At 53.1% G+C, this 20,204-nt stretch overlaps 2 protein-coding genes across 5 annotated transcripts in view; one reads left to right on the top strand and one right to left on the bottom strand.

The window, feature by feature from the left end:
* LOC132340055 (GON-4-like protein) overlaps positions 1-15,754 on the top strand; it is a 52,194-nt gene extending 36,440 nt beyond the window's left edge. For 2 of the 4 annotated variants that reach the window (XM_059870798.1, XM_059870796.1), the window contains exons 20-31: positions 1,745-3,439; positions 4,603-4,849; positions 5,825-6,006; positions 6,760-6,957; positions 7,501-7,644; positions 9,297-9,440; positions 9,673-9,792; positions 10,678-10,797; positions 11,738-11,942; positions 13,268-13,925; positions 14,640-14,742; positions 15,256-15,754. In XM_059870798.1, the coding sequence (XP_059726781.1) occupies positions 1,745-3,439; positions 4,603-4,849; positions 5,825-6,006; positions 6,760-6,957; positions 7,501-7,644; positions 9,297-9,440; positions 9,673-9,792; positions 10,678-10,797; positions 11,738-11,942; positions 13,268-13,925; positions 14,640-14,742; positions 15,256-15,405 (3,966 nt within the window). In that variant the 3' untranslated portion in view covers positions 15,406-15,754. The remainder of the gene's footprint in view (positions 1-1,744; positions 3,440-4,602; positions 4,850-5,824; positions 6,007-6,759; positions 6,958-7,500; positions 7,645-9,296; positions 9,441-9,672; positions 9,793-10,677; positions 10,798-11,737; positions 11,943-13,267; positions 13,926-14,639; positions 14,743-15,255) is intronic. The other 2 variants (XR_009489796.1, XM_059870797.1) reach the window with 2 other exon arrangements.
* A 41-nt stretch (positions 15,755-15,795) lies between these two features.
* Positions 15,796-20,165, bottom strand: MSTO1 (misato mitochondrial distribution and morphology regulator 1). Its single transcript, XM_059870804.1, has 14 exons — positions 20,058-20,165; positions 19,850-19,973; positions 19,719-19,773; positions 19,245-19,308; positions 19,089-19,137; positions 18,555-18,669; positions 18,345-18,462; positions 18,117-18,251; positions 17,877-18,029; positions 17,226-17,357; positions 16,955-17,136; positions 16,694-16,792; positions 16,500-16,618; positions 15,796-16,256 (listed from the first exon to the last, which is right to left on the bottom strand). The coding sequence occupies exons 1-14, from the start codon at positions 20,130-20,132 to the stop codon at positions 16,027-16,029; spliced, it is 1,650 nt and encodes a 549-aa protein (XP_059726787.1). The 5' UTR covers positions 20,133-20,165; the 3' UTR covers positions 15,796-16,026.
* Between the last annotated feature and the right edge of the window lie 39 nt (positions 20,166-20,204).

The raw sequence follows: 20,204 nt of genomic DNA, 5'->3' as shown, positions 1-20,204 counted from the left end.
CCCTTGTGGATTTTCCCCTTGTGAGTTTTTTCCCTTGTGGGTTTTTTTCCTTGTGGATTTTCCTCTGGTGGATGTTCTCCCCTTGTGAATTTTCCTCTTTGTGGATTGATTTCCCTTGTGGATTTTCCCCTGGTGGATTTTTCTCTTGTGGATTTCCCCCTGGTGGATTTTCTTCTTTGTGGATTTTTTCTCCCCTGTGGATTTTTCTTCTGGATTTTTTTCCATGTGGATTCTCCCTGTGGATTTTCCCCTGGTGGATTTTTTCCTTGTGGATTGTTTTCCTTGTGGATTTTTCCCTTGTGAATTTTTCCCTTGTGGATTTTTTCCTTGGGATTTTTTTCCTTGTGGGGTTTTCCTCGTGTGGATTTTTTTCCCTTGTGGATTTTCCTAGTGGATTCTCCCTGTGGATTTTCCCCTGGTGGATTTTCCCCTGGTGGGTTTTATCCTTGGGATTTTTTTCCTTGTGGATTTTCCCTGTGGATTTTCCTTGTGGATTTTTTCCCCTGGTGGATGTTTCTCCCTGTGGATTTTTTTCCTTGTGAATTGATTTTCCTTGTGAATTTTCCCCTTGTGGGTTTTTCCCCTGGCGGATTTTTTTCCCCTTGTGGATTTTCCCCGGTAGATTTTCTTCTTTGTGGATATTTTTCCCCTGTGGATTTTCTTTCTGCATTTTTTTTCCTTGTGGGTTTTCCCCCTTGTGGATTTTCCCCTTGTTGATTTTCCTTGTGGATTTTTTTCCTTGTGGATTTTCCCTGTGGATTCTCCCTGTGGATTTTCCCCTTGTGGGTTTTCTCCTTGTGGATTTTCCTTGTGGATTTTTTCCTTCTGGATTTTCCCCTTGTGGTTTTTTTTTCTTTTGGATTTTCCCCTGGTGGATGTTTTCCCCTTGTGGATTTTCCTCCTTGTGGATTGATTTTCCCCCTTGTGGATTTTTTCCCCTTGTGGATTTTTTTTCTTGTGAATTTTCCCTTTGTAGATTTTCCCCTTGTGGATTTTCCCCTTGTGGATTTTTCCCCTTGTGGATTTTCTCCTTGTGGATTTTCTCCTTGTGGATTTTTCCCCCTGTGGATTTTTCCCCCTGTGGATTTTCCCCCTGTGGATTTTCCCCCTGTGGATTTTCCCCCTGTGGATTTTCCCCTTGTGGATTTTCTCCTTGTGTATTTTTCCCCCTGTGGATTTTTCCCCTTGTGGATTTTCCCCTTCTGGATTTCCCTTGTGGATTTTCCTTATGAATTTTTTCCTTGTGGATTTTTCCCCTTGTGGATTTTTCCCCTTGTGGGTTTTCCTTGTGGATTTTCCTTATGAATTTTTTCCTTGTGGATTTTTTTTCCTTGTGGATTTTTCCCCTTGTGGGTTTTCCTTGTGGATCTCCTTTTGTGTGGATTTTTCTTGGAGGCACAGAGACCATTCCTGTGGCTCAGTCAGGCAGAGGAGCGTGCCCAAGGGCACAGCTGCCCCCCAGTGCCATCAAATCCATTTCTGCTGCTCACCCCCTGTCCCTCAGGGAACCTTCCCTCCCACTCAACCCTCTGTTGACTAAAGCAACCTTTATAAACCAAAAAACTTGGGTTTTTTTAGGATCTCAGAGTCTCCTAAAGGCTTTGCAGTGCAACTCATGAATTTAAAATGCTAATAAAGTATAAATAAGATAAGGTGGAGGGAGCTCTGTTCCCTTCTGTGAGAAGGTGGGAACACAGAAACAACACAGAAATAATAAATTCCAATGAATTCTTTCTCCCTTCAGGCGAGCTTGCCCTCCATCCAGGAAGAGCTGAAGCAGCTGGCAGAAGATGCCAAGGAGGCACCAGCTTCCCCTGCAGGTGGAGGATGTGCCCTTCTGGGGACAGAGAGGGGACCTGCAGGCGGGGAAGGCGATGACAAATACCCTCTGCTGATGCCCAAGGGGCTCGTGCTCACCCTGAAACCTTTGGGCAACCGCTTCTCCAGGAGGCCCTGGAGGAGGCAGAGGTCTGCAGCTCTGAAGCCTGTCCTGATCCGGCCCAGCCCCTGCCTGCAGCCCAGCTCCAGCCCCCTGGGCGTGCAGAAGAGCCAGAAGCTGGCTCAGGCAGAGGCTGCCCCCGGCCGCCTCCGGAGCCGCGTCCCCCGGCCCATCCAGCCGGCGCCGCCGCCCCTGCCAGTCCCGGCGCTGCTGGGAGCTGGGGATGCCTTGGAATTCCAGAAGGTTCTTTCTGCTGGCCAGCCAAACTCCAGACAAGCCTTCCCAGCTGCCGTACCCCCAGCTCTGGTGGCCTCAGAGGTGGCTCTGCAGCCCAAGCTGGCGCTGCCGGCCTCGGCCGGGGCGAGAGCGCGCAAGGCGTGCGTGAGGAAGGGCTACCAGAGGAAGAAAGGGACCAGAGCTGCCCCGGTGCTCAAAACCTCCCCGGTGATCAAAGCTTCCCCTCTGCTCCAGCCCTCCCCCGTGATCCTGACCGTCCCTGCCACCACGGTGAAGGTGCTGAACATCGGCAATGGCTGCAACGTGATCCAGCCCCTGAGCACGGCCGTGGGCCGGGCCGCCCAGGCCATCCCCGTCACCACCCTGCTGGTGAATCCCTCCCCCTTCCCATGTCCCCTGAATCAGCCTCTGGTCACCTCCTCCATCCCGTCCCTGATCGTGTCCCCCAGCCCTGTTGCTCTGTCTGCTCCTGCTGGGGGTGAAGGGGAGGAGAAGCTGACCCTGCTCCCTGCTCCGGGAGCTTTCCCTGCCGCGGAGCCCAAGGCGGAGCCCCCGGAGCTCTTGGTGCCCTGCTCCTTGTCCCCAAAGGAGGAGCGTGGCACAAACCCAGCCTGTGGGGACACCAGGGACAAGGGGAACGAGGGTGACAGCTGCAGCTGGGCGGTGGCAGAGGGGGATGGGAACACACCAGAGCCTTTGCCCGTGGTGGAGCTTCTGCCTCGCTTCGATCCCGACGCGCCGCTGGAAGTCAAGGCTGAGGATGGAAGTGACGCTCCCAAGGAGGCCGAGCTGGCCCAGGAAAGGGAACTTTTACCTGCTGAAAGCAAGGAGGAGTTCATGCTGGGCCTCGGCCAGGAGCTGAGCGTGGAGGCTGCTTGTTCCTCTGGGGATGAGCCCAAGAAGGAGCAGGTGGCCTGCGAGGAGGAGGCAGAGGAGGAAGGCCAGGCTGTGGCTGTGCCCTCCCCGCCCCAGGGGGAGCAGCAGGGGGAGCCTGGGGGGGCTGCAGGACCCCCAGGCTCCAGTGACTCTCCAAAGGAGCCCCCTGAGAGGGAGGCAGAGTTCAGCAGCCCCCCGGGAAGGCCAGAGGACTCAGGCAGCGTGGACGGGCAGTCCGTGGGGACACCGGCCGGCCCCGAGGCTGCAGGGGACAGGGAAGGGCAGGAGGAGGAGGAAGAAGATGATTTCGATGATTTGACACAGGATGAGGATGAGGAAATGTCATCAGCTTCAGAAGAGTCAATTCTGTCAGTGCCAGAACTGCAGGTAAAGAGAAAAAATCTGGAAAAGCCTTAAAAAGGGACAAGTGTGGGTGTCCTGAACACCCTGTGGAGTCTGGGGTCCCTCTGGGGATCCCACTGGGAATCCCTCTGGGAACATGGGCTGATAACTGCCATTGTGCTGCTCACAGAGAAATTGAAAATCATATTTTCCTGGGCAGATTTAAGCCCAGACTAAGGGAATATATTGCAATATATTTAAACTCTGCTGAGCTGGAAGGACTCCTGAGTGAGGCTGCTCTCCGTGAAGTGCTTGAAATAAAAATGGTTATTCAGGTCAAAAATTCCAGCAAGGCTTTAAGAGCTGGGATGATCATTAAGGAATCATTAATGAACTTCTCTGGGAATCCCTCTGGAAATCCCACTGGAAATCCCACTGTGAACAGGGGTTGATAACTCTCCAAGAGCCTGGCTTTGTGCTGCTCACAGAGAAATTCAAACCCAGATTTTCCTGGGCAGATTTAAGCCCAAACTAAGGGAATACATTGCAAATCTGCAGATTTAAACTCTGCTGAGCTGGAAGGACTCCTGAGTGAGGCTGCTCTCCATGAAGTGCTTGAAATAAAAATGATTATTCAGGTCAAAAATTCCAGCAAGGCTTTAAGAGCTGGGATGATCATTAAGGAATCATTAATGAACCTCTCTGGGAATCCCACTGGAAATCCCACTGTGAACAGGGGCTGATAACTCTCCAAGAGCCTGGCTTTGTGCTGCTCACAGAGAAATTCAAACCCAGGTTTCCCTGGGCAGATTTAAGCCCAGACTAAGGGAATATATTGCAATATATATTAAGGGAATATATTGCAAATCTGCAGATTTAAACTCTGCTGAGCTGCAAGGACTCCTCAGTGAGGCTGCTCTCTGTGAAGTAAAAATGACTTTGCAGGTCACAATTCCAGCAGGCCTTTATGATCATTAAGGAATTATTAATGAATCCCTGCTAAATTAAGGTCTCATTTGCTGAATGGCAGACACTGAAATTTAATTTTCCAGTTTTAGGCAGCTCTGGAGGGGTTTGAGTTCTGTTCCTGAACAGAATCCTTCAGCTGGGCAGGTGCTGCTCTGTGAGATGGGCTGGTGAGGAAGCTGCTGACTGATATTAACCCAAATAAAATAAAACAATGGGATTTTTCAATTATTATTTCTAAGGAGACAATGGAAAAACTGACCTGGCTTGCAACAGAGAGACGTTTGAGCCAAGAAGGAGATTCAGAGGAAGAGAATTCCCAGGAGGAGAACTCTGAGCCCGAGGAGGAGGAGGAGGAGGAAGGGGAAGGAGCTGAGAGCCTGCAGAAAGATGATGAAACCTGTGGGGATGCATCAGAGGAGCCCAAATCTGCTTCCACCACGGCCAAGGCAGCTTCCCCACAGGTGGAGGCTCTCAGGAGGCCAGCAGGTGAGGGCTGGGGGCTGGGGGGACAGCAGGTGAGGGCTGGGGGGACAGCAGGTGAGGGTTGTGGAGGTGGTTTTTGGGCAGCAGGTGAGTTCTTTGGGGTTTTTGGATGTCAGCAGTGAGTTCTTTGGGGTTTTTTGGGCAGCAGGTAAGTTCTTTGGGGTTTTTTGGGCAGCAGGTGAGTTCTTTGGGGTGTTTTGGGCAGCAGGTGAGTTCTTTAGGTGATTTTTTGGACACAGCCATGGGGAAGTGGAGCTGCTCTCTGCAGGGAGAACAAAGCCCTGGGGATCCTGGCTGGTTTGATTCCCTGGATGGATCTGGGCCTGGGGGTGTTTCCAGCTGGAAACAACCTTGGGAGCCAGTCCCAGCTCTCCTGCAGGTGTGCAGACAGGTCTGTGGTCTGTGCCAGCCAACAGCTGATCCTTTCAGAAGGACAACATCAAACAGTCAGATCTTGGCTAGGTTGAATTTTGTCTGACAAGGTGACGTTGGAGAAAAGGAAATGAACCCAAGTCCAAGTGCTAAGTGAAACTGAGCAGTGAATTTTGAGATTAAATCAACAGATTGCTAAACCTAAAGCCACAAAAATCTGGGTGTAGTTCCCTGTTTAATTCCCTGGTGTGTGGCACCAGGTGTTTATCTGTGATTTTTACCATGGTGTAAATAATTATCTCCAGTTTGCAGGGTTGACAGCTCTGCTGTGTCTCTGTTCCCCCCGTGGTTGTTGTGCCCTGGTGTGCAGGAATTTTTTTTTTAGCTCCAGAAGAAGCTGGGATGAAGCTGTGGCTGCATCCAGAGATTTCTCCAGTCAGATACTGTGGAAACAAGCAGCAAAATTAGGGAAGTGTATTTCTCCTCCACTTGCAGGCAGCACAGACAATGTGTATTTTACATCAATTTTACAATTTCTGTTGGAATGTTGCCCTGGCAGAGCCGTGGGGTGCCTCTGCCACCCAGTGACCTGCTGCTCCTCCACAGGAGAGACCCTGAAAGCCCCTGGGAAGAGCAGGAGCTCCCACAGGACCAGGAGCAAGAGGGGCAGAGCTCGTGGCAGCAAGGACACCTCCAAGCTGCTGCTGCTCTACGACGAGGACATCCTGGAGAGGGATCCCCTGAGGGAGCAGAAGGACCTGGCCTTTGCCCAGGCCTACCTGAGCAGGGTAAGGCAGCCCAGGGACAGCAGAAGTTTGGGGGTTTTCTGGGGTTTTCTGCCACAGAACTGCTGGGCCTGGCTGGGGTGGAGTTGTTTATTCCTACACCCAAAGTGTCCCAGTCTGGAGCTGCTCTCCTCCTCTTCCTCAGAGTTCTCTGCCTGGGAATTCTCTGCTTGGTTTAAACTTGGCTCTCTGTTAGAAACAACAAAAAAATCCAATTTTTTTATTTATTTGGTTTAATATCATTCAGCAGCTTCCTCACCAGCCAATCTCACAGATCAGCACCTGCCCAGCTGGAGGATTTTGTTAAGGAACAGAGCTCAAACCTCTCCAGAGCTGCCTAAAATTGTAAAATTATCATTAAAAATCAGCAGATTCCTGCTGATTTCCTGCTCTTGCTGTTCCTCCTCCCTCCCCTGTCCTGAGAGGGGGAGCTGGAAGTGAAGGGCTCAGGGGCTGGGGGTGCTCATCCAGCAGCAGAACCTTCTGGGTTTCTGACCTTTGGTTCATCTGTAGGAAAATTGCAATTACTGTGCAAATTCTGAGCAGGGGAGATCAAAGATGAGTAGATGAGCAGAATTTAGGGAGACATTCCTCCCTGGGAGGGTGGTGAGACCCTGGCACGGGGTCTGTGGCTGCCCAAGGCCGGGCTGGACAGAGTCGGGATGGGGAGAAGTGCCCACAAAAGGGCTTGGAAGGATTTTTAGGATCCTTTCCAACTCTGTGCTGAGCTTGTTTCTCCTCCTGGGTGCCCCCCAGGTCCGTGAGACCCTGCAGCACATCCCAGGAAAGTACGAAGATTTCCTGCGCGTCATCTACGAGTTCGAGATCAGCGCGGACAAACGGACGGCCGTGGACCTCTACTCCACCCTGCAGAAGCTGCTGCACGACTGGCCACAGCTGCTCACAGACTTTGCTGCCTTTCTTCTGCCAGAGCAAGCTCTGGAGTGCGGGCTGGTAGGTGGAGGGAGAGGAGCAGGTCGGATTTTAAGGGACAGCAAAGAGCTGGTGGCTCTGCAGATATTTGATTTTCTTGCCTTGCTGCTTTTATTATCAGAATTGGGAAGTTTGGTGGTGTTTGTAAATCTGCTCAGTGTGGCTGGGGAGGATCAGCCTTTCCCACTTTCACCTCTTCCATTCTTCCTGTCTGATGTGCAAAGCCAAACTTCACAGCTCAGCGACAGGAAGGCTTTAAACCACCAGGAAGAAATTCTTTTTTTTTTGCACAATAATCTTCAGGCTGTGGTTCTGCAGGCAGACCAAAACAGGTGAATAAACACCCTGAGTGTTTGAGCAGCTAGAGATGCATCCCCTTAATTGTAGAATTGTTGATTTTTCAAAGTGGTGTTTCTCTTCCTCTGCCTCTTCCCAGTTTTGTGCAGGGCATCAACACAATGGAAAACAAAGCCCAGGACAGGAATTTTTTATTGGTTTAAGTCAATTCCAGATGCTTGGGAATGTGTGCTTGAACACGAGGGTGAATCTTTTTCTTTTGGCCAGTTTGAGGAGCAGCAAGCCTTTGAGAAAAGCAGGAAGTTCCTCAGGCAGCTGGAGATCTGCTTTGCTGAAAACCCTGCCCACCACCAGAAGATCATCAAGGTCCTGCAGAGCTGTGCAGACTGCGTGCCCCAGGAGATTGCAGAGGTGAGCAGGGAGCCCCTTCCCCCAGCCAGCCAGCCTGGCTCCTGGGCCTGTGGCATTGTCCACTGGGGTCCCAGGAGGAGGGAAGAGAAGAGAAAGTTGACTCCATGTTCAGAAGGCTTGGTTTATTATTTTATGATATTTGTTATATTAAAACTATACTAAAAGAACAGAAGAAGGGATTTCATCAGAAGGCTTGGCTAAGAATAGAAATGGAATGAATAACAAAGGTTTGTCTCTGACCGAGACAGTCTGGACAGGTGAACTGGGATTGGCCCTTAATTGGAAACAACCAGATGAGCCCAATCCCAGACCCACCTGGTGCATCCCACAGCAGCAGATGAGAATTGTTTGCAGTTCGTTCCTGAGGCCTCTCAGCTTCTCAGGAGGGAAGAATCCTAAGGAAATGATTTTTCATAAAAATGTCTGTGACATGGGCCTGTCCTCCTGGAGACCACGGCAGCTGGGCCAGCACATTGTCCTTTTTGTGATCAAAGTCATGGATGGATTGATGGATTGATTGATTGATGGATTGATTGATTGATGGATGGATGGATCACAAAATGATTTGGGTGGGAAGGAGCTTAGAGCCCATCTTGTTCTGCCATGGCCAGGGACACTTCTCACCAGGGAATTCTCCAGTTCCCATCCAACCTGGCCTTGGATTGAAGGGGAATTGGAGAGAAAACAGCCTGTGTTTCCTCTCCCCACCTCCACCTTGCCTCTGCCACCTTGCACTTGAGCAGAGTCTGCCTGGGCTTAGAGCTCACATTCATGGAGGGATGGATGGAGGGATGGATGGATGGGGGATGGATGGATGGGGGATGGATGGATGGATGGATGGATGGGAGATGGATGGATGGATGATGGATGGATAGAGGGATGGATGGATGGGGGATGGATGGATGGATGGATGATGGATGGATGGATGATGGATGGATAGAGGGATGGATGGATGGGGGATGGATGGATGGATGATGGATGGATGGATGGGGGATGGATGGATGGATGGATGGATGGATGGATGGATGGATGGATGGATGGATGGATGGATGGATGGATGGACAGAGATGGATGGATGGATGGACAGGGATGGATGGATGGATGGATGGATGATGGATGGATGGGGGATGGATGGATGGATGGACAGAGATGGATGGATGGACAGAGATGGATGGATGGATGGATGGATGGATGGATGGATGGATGGATGGATGGATGGATGGATGGATGACAAAATGATTTGGGTTGGGAAGGCCCTTAGAGCCCATCTTGTTCTGCCATGGCCAGGGACACTTCCCTCCAGGGAATTCTCCAGTTCCCATCCAACCTGGCCTTGGATTCAGGAAGAACTGGAGACAAAACACAGCCTGTGTTTCCTCTCCCCACCTCCACCTTGCAGCTGAGGCTTTGTGTCTTCTGCAGAGTCTGCCTGGAATCCTGCAGGGATATTTCCAGGCTAATTTGATTTCATTTCCAGGCTAATTTGATTTCATTTCCAGGCTGGGTGGGGAATGGTCTCAGGAGTTGATTCCCGTGCAGCAGCACCTTCCATGCTGGACCTGCAGGCAGCCCTGCTGCTCCCCTGGCTCTGAGAACCTGCTGAGGACCAGGAGAGGAGGGTGGGATGATGTTTCTGGATTTTCCCCTTCCAGCTGAAGACCCAGATGTGGCAGCTGCTGAAGGGCCACGACCACCTGCAGGACGAGTTCTCGGTTTTCTTCGACCACCTCCGGCCCTGCGCCAGCCGCATGGGGGACTTTGAGGAGATCAACTGGACCGAGGAGAAGGAATACGAGGTGCAGCAACCTCCCCAAAGCCAAAAAAGGATAAAAGCAGAGATAAGAATCACGTTTGAGCTGGGAGAACTCAGTTAGAAGGTTCCAGAAGCAGAGGGGTGGGAGAGCTGCTGGCGGGGCTGAAGGAAACCCTTCGGATTTTTGAACAGCAAAACAATTTTGGTTTTCTGGGGGAAAAAAATCAAAATTTGGGTGGGCTGAGAGCAGCTGTTGTGGGTTTGTTCTGCTGCAGTTTGATGGCTTTGAGGAGGTGTCACTGCCAGATGTGGAAGAGGAGGATGAACCACCCAAAATTCATGGAGGCAGCAGGAACAAGAAGAGGAAGGAGATTGGAGGCCAACACCATGAGAAGGTGGGCCTGGGGCACCTCCCTGGTGTTTCACACCTGTGAGCAAATTAAATTGGAAATTAATTGGGATTAAACTGGGATTGAATTGGGATCCAATTGGAATTCAATTGGGATTGAATTGGAATTAAGTTGGGATTAAATTGGGCCTGGGGCACCTCCCTGGTGTTTCACATCTGTGAGCAAATGAAATTGGGATTAAATTGGGATTGAAATGGGATTGAATTGGGATTAAATTGGGGTTGGATTGGGGTTGAATTTGGATTAAATTGGGGTTGAATTGGTGTTGGATGGTGTTCCTGAGGGTGTGGCACCAGCCTGGCAGAGGTGGAGGAAGGGGATGGGGATGTTCCTGTGGGAGGAGGGGCAGGGGCAGGGGGATGTTCCTGTGGGAGGAGGGGCAGGGGCAGGGGGATGTTCCTGTGGGAGGAGGAGGAGGGGCAGGGGGATGTTCCTGTGGGAGGAGGAGGAGGAGGGGCAGGGGGATGTTCCTGTGGGAGGAGGGGCAGGGGGATGTTCCTGCCGAGCTTTGCTTGCCCGCAGCACCTCAGCTCCCTGCGGGTGTTCAGCCCCCGTGTCCCCTGTCTGTGTGTCTGTCTGTGTGTCTGTCTGTGTCTGTGTGTCTGTCTGTGTCTGTTTGTGTCTGTCTGTCTGTGTGTGTGTCTGTCTGTGTGTCTGTCTGTGTGTCTGTCTGTGTGTCTGTCTGTGTGTCTGTCTGTGTGTCTGTCTGTCTGTGTGTCTGTGTGTGTGTGTCTCTCTGTCTGTCTGTCTGTCTGTGTGTCTGTCTGTCTGTGTGTCTGTCTGTCTGTGTGTCTGTCTGTCTGTGTCTGTCTGTGTCTGTGTGTCTCTCTGTCTGTCTGTCTGTGTGTCTGTCTGTCTGTGTGTCCACAGGAGGTGGAGTGGGTGGAGGGGCTGAAGGAGTGCTCCTGCCCCTGCTCCTGCCATGAGGGGAGCAGCGACCCGAGGCTGAAGAAGAGCAAGAGGAGGAGCTGCAGCCACTGCGGCAGCAAGGTCGGGGGGGCTCGGGGAGGGGGCAGGGGGTCCTGGAGCCCCCAGAGCCTGGGGGGAGAGGGGATCCATCCACAGTGAGGAGGGGATCCATCCAGATGTGAGCAGGGGGTATCCATCCAGAGGTGAGCAGGGGGATCCATCCAGATGTGATGAAGATGATCCATCCAGATGTGAGGAGGGAATCCATCCAGATGTGAGCAGGGGGATCCATTCAGAGGTGAGGAAGGGGAATCCATCCAGAGGTGAGGAAAGGGAATTAATCCAGATGTGAGAAGGGATCCATCCAGAGGTGGGGATCCATCCAGGTGTGAGCAGGGGGGGTCCATCCAGATGTGAGTGGGGATCCATCCAGATGTGAGCAAGGGGGATCCATCCAGAGGTGAGCAGGGGGTATCCATCCAGAGGTGAGCAGGGGGGATCCATCCAGATGTGAGCAGGGGGGATCCATCCAGATGTGAGCAGGGGGATCCATCCAGATGTGAGCAGGGGGATCCATCCAGATGTGAGCAGGGGGGATCCATCCAGATGTGAGCAGGGATCCATCCAGAGGTGAGCAGGGGGATCCATCCAGATGTGAGCAGGGGGATCCATCCAGATGTGAGCAGGGGGATCCATCCAGATGTGAGGAGGGGATCCATCCAGATGTGAGGAGGGGATCCATCCAGATGTGAGCAGGGGGATCCATCCAGAGGTGAGCAGGGATCCATCCAGATGTGAGCAGGGGGATCCATCCAGAGGTGAGCAGGGATCCATCCAGATGTGAGCAGGGATCCATCCAGATGTGAGCAGGGGGATCCATCCAGAGGTGAGCAGGGGGGATCCATCCAGATGTGAGCAGGGGGGATCCATCCAGCTGTGAGCAGGGATCCACCCAGAGGCGCGGACCCCCCGGCTGTGGGTGGGTGCAGGGCCAGGTGACGCTCCCTCTCTCACCTTGCAGGTGTGTGAGCCCAAGCTCTACAGGCACAGGGAGCCCCCGGAGCTGCCCGGCCCCAGGGAGGGCAGGGAGCCCGGCGTGCCCCGGGAGCCCGGCGTGCCCCGGGAGCCCGGCCCCGGCCGGGAGAGCCCGGAGAGCAGGGACGAGCCAGAGGACACCCAGGGCAGGGCAAGGCCCGGCAGCAGGAGGGGGGAGTGCCTGTGCCCAGGTGGGTGCAGCTCCTGTCACCTGCAGACAGAGCACGAGAGCCTCAGGCACTGCTCCTGTTTATTTACATCTAGAGAGTTAATAGATATTCTACTCTATTCTATTCATTCTATTCTATCACTATATATTACTGTATTTCCAATAGATATCGATCCTATTTATTCTGTTCTATTCTATTACTGTATATCACAATATATTTAATAGATATTCTACTCTATTCTATTCATTCTATTCTATCACTATATATTACTGTATTTCCAATAGATATTCTATCCTATTTATTCTATTCTATTCTATTACTGTATATCACAATATATTTAATAGATATTCTATTCTATTAATTCTCTTCTATTACTATATATTACTGTATTTTCAATAGATAATCTATCCTATCTATTCTATTCTATTCTGTTCTATTACTATATATCACAATATATCACAATATATTTAATAGATATTCTATTCTATTAGTTCCATTCTATTCTATTTATTATATTTAATAGATATTCTATTCTCTATATTACATTATATTATATTCCATTACATTATATTATATTATATTACAATATGTTTAATAGATATCCTATTCTGTTAATTCTATTATATTAATTATATTATATTATATTTATTCTATAGATAGTCTATTCTATTAATTCTATTCTTTTAATTCTATATTCTATTTATATATTACTAATTCTAATTCTATTAATATATTACTATATATTTAATAGATATTCTATTCTATTAGTTCTATTATATTACTATATAATTAATAGATATTCTATTCTGTTAATTCTGTTTTGTTAATTATATACTATTCTATTAATTCTATTTTATTCTATTAATTCTATATTCTATTTATATATTACTAATTCTAATTCTATAAATATATTACTATATATTTAATAGATATTCTATTCTATATATTATATTATATTATATTATATTACTATATATTTAATAGATATTCTCTTCTATAGATTACATTATAGTACATTACATCATATTACATTATAATAATTACATTATATTACATTACATTACTATAGATTTAATATTATCTTCTATTCTCTATTATATATGATATATTATGTTATGTTATATTATATTTCTATATATTTAATAGATATTCTATTCTATATATTACATCACATCACATCACATCACATTACATTATATTATTTTCTATTACATTATTTTCTATTACATTATTTTCTGTTCTATTCCGTTGCCCTGGCTTGCAGCCTGGGCTCTGTGAATGAGCCCCTCTGGCAGTCGGGGCGTGAGGGCTCCTTGCAGCTCCCCTGACCTTGTTGGGTTTCTCAGCAGGATCTCAGCTGGAAGGAAGGGCGGCCTCCAGCACTCCTGGGGAAAAGGCTGCCCCTGCTGCTGCCCCTGCTGCTGCCCCTGCTGCTGCCCCTGCTGCTGCCCCTGCTGCTGCCCCTGCTGCTGCCCGCGTTCCAGAAGGTTCCAGTGCAGGTGTGGGCGCTGCCAGGGACGGGGACTCTGCAGCCACTGGCCCCAGGTGGGCTCTGGAGCTGCCCCGAGGGAGCAGAGCCTGCCCTTGCCCCGAGGGGCTGCAGCAGCCCGGGGGGGACCTGCTGCTCTCTGCCGCAGCCAGAGCAGCCCCAGGAGCTCCCCCCTGCCAGCCCGGGGGGCTCCCCCAGCCCGGGGGGCTCCCCCAGCCCGGGGGCTCTGCTCCTGCTCCTGCAGGCAGCCCAGAGCTGCAGGGAGCAGCTGGAGCACAGCAGGGCTGCAGGGGGGACACCCGGCACAGAAGCTGCCCCGGAGATGCTCCCGAGGCCAGGCCAGGGTCCAGTGCAGGCAGCAGCAGCTTCCTGGGGCAGCAGCAGCCCGAGCAGCTGCAGGGCAGAGCAGGGCCCAGGGAGGAGGAGCAGCAGCAGCAGAGGGTGACAGAGGCCACCGTGTGTGCCAAGAACAGCAAAGTCAGCTCCACCGGGGAGAAGGTCGTGCTCTGGACCAGGTACTCCTGCCTGACCTCCCTCCTCCTGTGCCTCCTGCTGGGCTCCAGCTCTTACTGGGTCCTTTCTTTCCGTTCTGTGTCCCTGTTCTCTGGGCCTTCCCTGTGCACCTTGCTCAGCTCAGCAGTTTGGCCCCGTGAGCTGCTCCTGGCTGGGCTCTCGTTGGGGAAAAAAAACTTAAAACCTTCTCAAAAGGTTCCTCAAAACAATTTACAACCTCCTCCAGAAAACTGGAACCAGGCTAAAGGAGCTCTGAGAAGGGTCAGAGCTTAGAGAAGGGTCCTGGGGTGGGGGGTGGCAGGAGGAGCCTTGCTCAGGGATTGAACTGGGATTGCTGAGCTGGGAATTGAACTGGGATTGAACTGGGATTGCTGAGCTGGGAATTGAACTGGGATTGAGCTGGGATTGTTGAACTGGGATTGAACTGGGATTGCTGAGCTGGGATTGCTGAGCTGGGATTGCTGAACTGGGATTGAACTGGGATTGAACTGGGATTGCTGAGCTGGGATTGCTGAGCTGGGAATTGAGCTGGGAATTGAACTGGGATAGCTGAGCTGGGATTGCTGAGCTAGGATTGAACTGGGATTGAACTGGGATAGCTGAGCTGGGATTGCTGAGCTGGGATTGCTGAGCTGGGATCAGGGCTGGGAACAGGGCTGGGGTGTTTGGGTCTCTTGCTGGCTCTGGGCTGCTCTCACAGGGGCTCTGTTCTGCAGGGAGGCTGACAGAGTCATCCTCACCACCTGCCAGGAGAAGGGAGCCCACCTGGACACCTTCCACGCCATCTCCCAGAAACTGGGCAACAAGACAGCCAGTGAGGTGAGGGGGCTGTGCCAGAGGGGCTGGGAAGGGGGGGTGCTGCCCTCTCAGTCTCCCAAACTTCAGTCTGATGGAAAATCATCTCAGCTGCAAATAAAAGAAACAAAAACCAAAGCAAACCCTGTTGTGTTGCAGTGGTGCCCAGAGTCCTGCGTGCCCTGGTGCTGGCAGGGTTACCACGGACACCTGAGCAGGTATTTGGCACTGGGCTTGTTTCAGTGGCTGCTGCTCAGCCTCCTCCTCCTGTCCCAAGGATCTGCTTGTCTCTGAAACAACAACCCTCCCAAAGTGCCAGATGTGACCTGGGGAATGGAACTGTTCTTCCAGAGAAAACAAAACTCTTCCATTTCTCTTCTTTATGACTCAGTCGTGTATCACGTCCCACTGGGGTGTTGATTTTTTTTGGTTTTTGGTGTTACAGAACACCCTGAGCTTGGTCAGATGAAATCCCAGTTGCTGGCAGCTGCCAGCTCCCTTGTCACCCTTGTCACCCCGGATTTCCCTTCTGTGCAGGTGTCCCACAGGTTCAGGGAGCTGATGAGGCTGTTCCACACCTCCTGTGACGGCAGCTCTGAGGATGAGGAGGATGCCACCAGCACCAGTAACACAGACCAGCTGTCAGACAAAGACCTGCTGCTCTCTGAGGAAGACCCTGATGACTGAGAGGATCAACCACTGACTGACTGCACCCCAAGAGAGTTTTGGTTTTATTCTCAGTTTGCTGCTAGACAGGTGCTGTGGGAAAATGTTTGCACAGGTACTTGCGCCAGCACCTTAAATTTATTTTGTTTTATTTTGTTTTTTGTTCCATTTCCAGCCTGTTCCAAACCAAAGGCAGGAAGTAAAAGGAGAAAATTCTTTAGGACTCCCCTGGGGAGTTTCAGCAGTGGAATAAGAGAACTTGTGGACACTGACCTGGCCTTGGGGTGAAGCCCCTGACCAGGACCTGTAAATATTGTACCCTGAGATGTCAGTTTTCATCTGGAACAAACACGTGACCTTTTCTAAGTTCTCCCCTTGTGCTGACTGTGTGTGAGATAGTCACAGGCTCAATTTTCTATTTATTGTGTGGGTTTATTTCAACAGGCAGAGCAAATCCAAAAAAAACCCACCAAAATATATAAAACCATCCCTCAAAAAAGCAGCTTTCCTCCTTTGTAACACAACTGGGAGAACTTCACCCAGAAGTGAGAAGATTTTTTTTTAGGTAAAATGAGAAGAAAGCAACAGCTGGGCCATCTCCAAACCACTGCCTTCATTCTGGGAGCCATCTCAAAGCCTGGATTAGTCTGAATCTCCTTCATCCTCAGATCCATCAGCTCCAAACCCTGTCTCATAGCACTGGGCCAGGGTCCTCAGCTCCTCCAGGGCCTCCTGGAAGTCGTCCTGCTCCAGCCCAGCCGCGCAGGAGCCGCCCCAGCGCCGCGGCCGCAGCTCCCGGCAGAGCCCCGAGAGCAGCCAGCGCAGGCCAGGCCAGCTCTGCAGGGCTGCCAGCACAGGGATGCTCTCCACACCTGCAGGGTGACAGCACAGCAGGGCTTAAGCAGCCACCACAAGCTCAGCTTGTCCCCTGTGCTGTCCCAAGCCCTCGGCTGGAGCTCAGCTGCTCACAGCTCTGCACGCCGGCTCGGCTCGTTGTTGATAATTTTGGTTTTTAATAATTTTGGTTTGTTGTTAATAATTCTGGGCTGTTGTTGAGCATTTTGAGCTCTGTCAGGCCCCGATCTCTCTGCTGCAGTTGAAGGGGTGTTTGTTACCTGCTGAGGAAAAGCCCTGAGCTCTGTCCAGGAGGAAGCCTCGTCTGGTCAGGAGGGGAGAGAAGAACTGGGGGAAGGGAGGTTGGGTGTGGCAGGGCTGCTGGAGCACGTGGCCTGTGCTGTGAGATGAATAAAGTCACCCAGAGCTCCCTGTTCTGAACCAGACCCCCCTGAAGCTCCAGCCCTGCACCCACCTGAAGGCTCCTGGGAACTGGGTGTGCAGGTAGTGCTGCAGCACCTGCCCAGGGCTCTCACAGCTGTGCAGGGGGGACCTGGGCTGGCCCAGGCAGCTGCTGCAAAGGAAATTCAGGGTGTTCCAGCCTGGAACCATCCATGCCTCAGCTGCTTTTCAGCTGCTTTGCTCTAAAATGAGCAGCACTCAGTCACTAGGCTGCTCCTCAGCGGAGCCTCCAGTGAGGAATCCCGCAGGAAGTGCAGCTCAGATGCAGATTTACCTGGTGGCTTTCTCCTGGCAAATTCCTCGGAGCACAACTGACTGAGCAAAGCAGGAGCTGACCTTCTGCTCCTTCCAGGAGGACAGGAGCTTCCAGGGCACGTCCTGGTGGGCACTGAGAACATCAGGGAGCGAGGAGCCCGACAAGGCAGGGAAGGGAAGAGCTGCCCAGGCAGCCACAACCTGGAGTGGGGGGACAGAGCAGAGTCTGGAACACGGCTGGGGGCGTGCAGAACAGCTGCAGCACAGCTGGAAGGTCTCCTCATCCTCACCTTCCTCCCGGAGAAGGCGAGGGAGTCGGCAAAGTGCAGCATGGAGGCCTGGGAGGAGCAGAGCCTGTAGGGAGCCGTGAGGGTGTCGAGTGCTGCAGCCAGAATTGCACTGCTGTGGTAGTTCAGGGATGCCTGGGGAGGAGACAGAGGCAGGAATTGCAGGACAGCTCCCAGTCTGTGTATTTAATTTAACCAGATTTTAAATTGTGCCTCTAAAAGAGGCGGTTTGCAGTTATTTCAGGGCTGGGACAAGCAGCCAGGGTGTAGCTGTAGTTCCAGCCCAGCTGTTGGCTGACAAATGCTTTGGTGCCAGTTTCTTTCTCTTCCCTTGGCTCCTTGGGGCTCCAGTGAGGCTGGAGTTACTCCAAGCATGGAGAATAATGTGGTGAAGGCTTTCCTCCAGTGCCAGCACTGCAGGCAGCACAGTGGCCAAGGAAATGTGTTAATATCCTCAAAAGCAGGAAGAAAACGACAGAAATGAAAAGCTGGCAGCTAAGTGCCAGTGAAAAAGCAGGAGAAGGTTTCTGCTGAGCAGAACAGCACCATGAAAAGCCATAAAATAACAACAGAGCTGCAGGAAACACTGAGAGAGGGGTGAAGCTGCAGGAGCTCGATGCCAGCCATGGTGGGTGGTGCCAGTCCAGGACTTACATTGTAATTTATGTATGGAAAGGTCACAGGAGGTTCTGGCTTGAGTCCCAAACTCCCACTGAGTGACAGGGGGCAGAAGAGAGAGCTGTGACGGGAGAGGTGGGCAATGCCCAGGGCTGTGTTCATCAGTCTGCAGAAACTCTTCTGAGGGTCCTGGGGGGAAAATCCAAGCATTGGACCCAAGGACCTGTCAGAGCCAGGCTGGGCACCTGCTCTTGGCTCTCCCCAGTGTTTACTCACTCCCACAGCACTCAGGACTGGAGTCAGGCCCCAGGTCAGGATCCCCTTCCGTGAGTACTCGTCGTGGAGCAGCTCTGTCACCTTGGCACCAACTCCAGAGAATCCATTGTGCAGGTCACAAAGCACCTGAAACCCCTGGGGGAAACAGCAGCAGCAGCAGCTCAGATTCTGCTTCACCTCGAGCAGAAAGTTTCCTGGAAGCAAAGGGAGCTTGGACAAGGTGAGCACCTGAAGGTAATCACACTCCTCAACGAAGAAGTGCAGCCGATCTTCCAACTCCTCCACACAGGCAGGGTCCTGCAGGAGACTTTCACCTTGCCCAAAGGCTTCGAGACAACCACAGTCCCTAAGGGACAAAGGGGTAAAGAGGAGTTATTTCATCCCTGAAGGCAAAACTCAGCTCCTGGTTTGGCTTCTGGACCAAAGCCCTGGCCATACCCATCGTGCAGGAACTGCCGGATCACGTAGAGGCTCTTGGGGTGCAGGTGCACGTTGAGGTAATCAGACCAGAGCCTCACTGAGGGAGTGTCCCGGGAGCCTGCAGGAGCTGCACCTGCAGGGAGGCAGAGGGAGAGCAAAGGTCCTGAAAGCTCTGAGCATCCCCTTCCAGCTCTGAGCCTCCCCTTCGGCTCTGAGCCTCCCCTTCGGCTCTGAGCCTCTCCTTTGGCTCTGAGCATCCCCTCCCAGCTCTGAGCCTCCCCTCCCAGCTCTGAGCCTCCCCTCCCAGCTCTGAGCCTCCCCTCCCAGCTCCGAGCATCCCTGTGAATCCAAAATCCGTTTTTTAACTTACCCAGTTTTTAGCCCATCTGTTGCTAACCCAGCTCCCCCTAAGCCAAGCACTCTTATCCCAGTTTTCCTCCTCCCTGTTCCCTAACACGCTGTCCCACAGCAGGGGCCAGGGAATTCTCATTCTGCCTTTCTGGAACTGATCCCAGAGAAGGAACCCACCCCGCACCGGCCCCGCGCACAAACCTGGTCCCGCAGCACCGGGACTCCCCTTCGCGTCCCCGGCAGCGTCTCCCTACGGGAACAATCCCGGCGCGGCGGTTACGGGGCGCTTCGCCTCGTCCCCGGGAGGGACGGGGTCCTCGTCCCCGGGAGCGCTGCGGGACCCGCGGCCGCGCTCACCCTGCGGCTCCCGGTGTCCCGCGACGCGCAGCCCCGGTCCCGGTAATCGGCGACAGCCCCGTCCCTGCGACACAAAGCGGCGGCAGCTGCGGGACCCCGCACCGTCCCGCACTCCCCAGCTCACCGGCGGCCTCGCACCGTCCCGCACTCCCCAGCTCACCGGCGGCCCCGTTCTCACCCGTTCCCTCCCGCCCCGCACTCCCCAGCTCACCGGCGGCCCCGTTCCCTCTCGTCCCGCACTCCCCAGCTCACCGGCGGCCCCGTTCCCACCCGTTCCCTCCCGTCCCGCACTCCCCAGCTCACCGGCGGCTCCGTCCTGTCCCGCACTCCCCAGCTCACTGGCGGCCCCGTTCTCACCCGTTCCCTCCCGTCCCGCACTCACCAGCTCACCGGCGGCCCCGTTCCCTCCCGTTCCCTCCCGTCCCGCACTCCCCAGCTCACCGGCGGCCCCGTTCCCTCCCGTCCCGCACTCACCAGCTCACCGGCGGCTCCGTGCCCGCCCCGTCCGGTCTGAGCGCGCCCACGCCGCCTACAAAGAGAGCCCGGTGAGGGCGGGGCCGCCCGGTGCCCCATCCCGCCCGGCCCCCGCATCCATCCCGCGCTACCTTTCAGCTCCAGCGCCACCAGCCGCGGCGCGGGGCTCTCGCTGCCGCCCGGGCCCCGCCCGAAGCGGAGCAGCGCGGCCGCGCGGAGCTCGGCGGGCTCGGCGGGGCTGCGCAGCGCGGCGGCCTGCGGGGAACGGCGGGCGAGAAGCGATCAGAGCGAGCCCCGGGCCCGGGCCGACCCCCAGCCCGTCCCGCAGCCCCCCCGCACCTGCAGCCCCCACCAGTGCGCGCCCACGCAGCCCGAGTAGTGGCCGAGCTGCAGCGTGACCGCCTCCCCCGGCATCGCCCGCCGCAGGAACCGGGAGCGCGTCACGGGGCCCGCCCCGGACGGGCGGGGACGCGAGCGGGGGCGGGA

Source organism: Haemorhous mexicanus, chromosome 31 (genome assembly GCF_027477595.1).
Source record: "Haemorhous mexicanus isolate bHaeMex1 chromosome 31, bHaeMex1.pri, whole genome shotgun sequence".
NCBI classification, from domain to species: domain Eukaryota; kingdom Metazoa; phylum Chordata; class Aves; order Passeriformes; family Fringillidae; genus Haemorhous; species Haemorhous mexicanus.
Note: the sequence above shows the minus strand (reverse complement) of the source record. Positions and strands in the feature narration are given on the sequence as shown.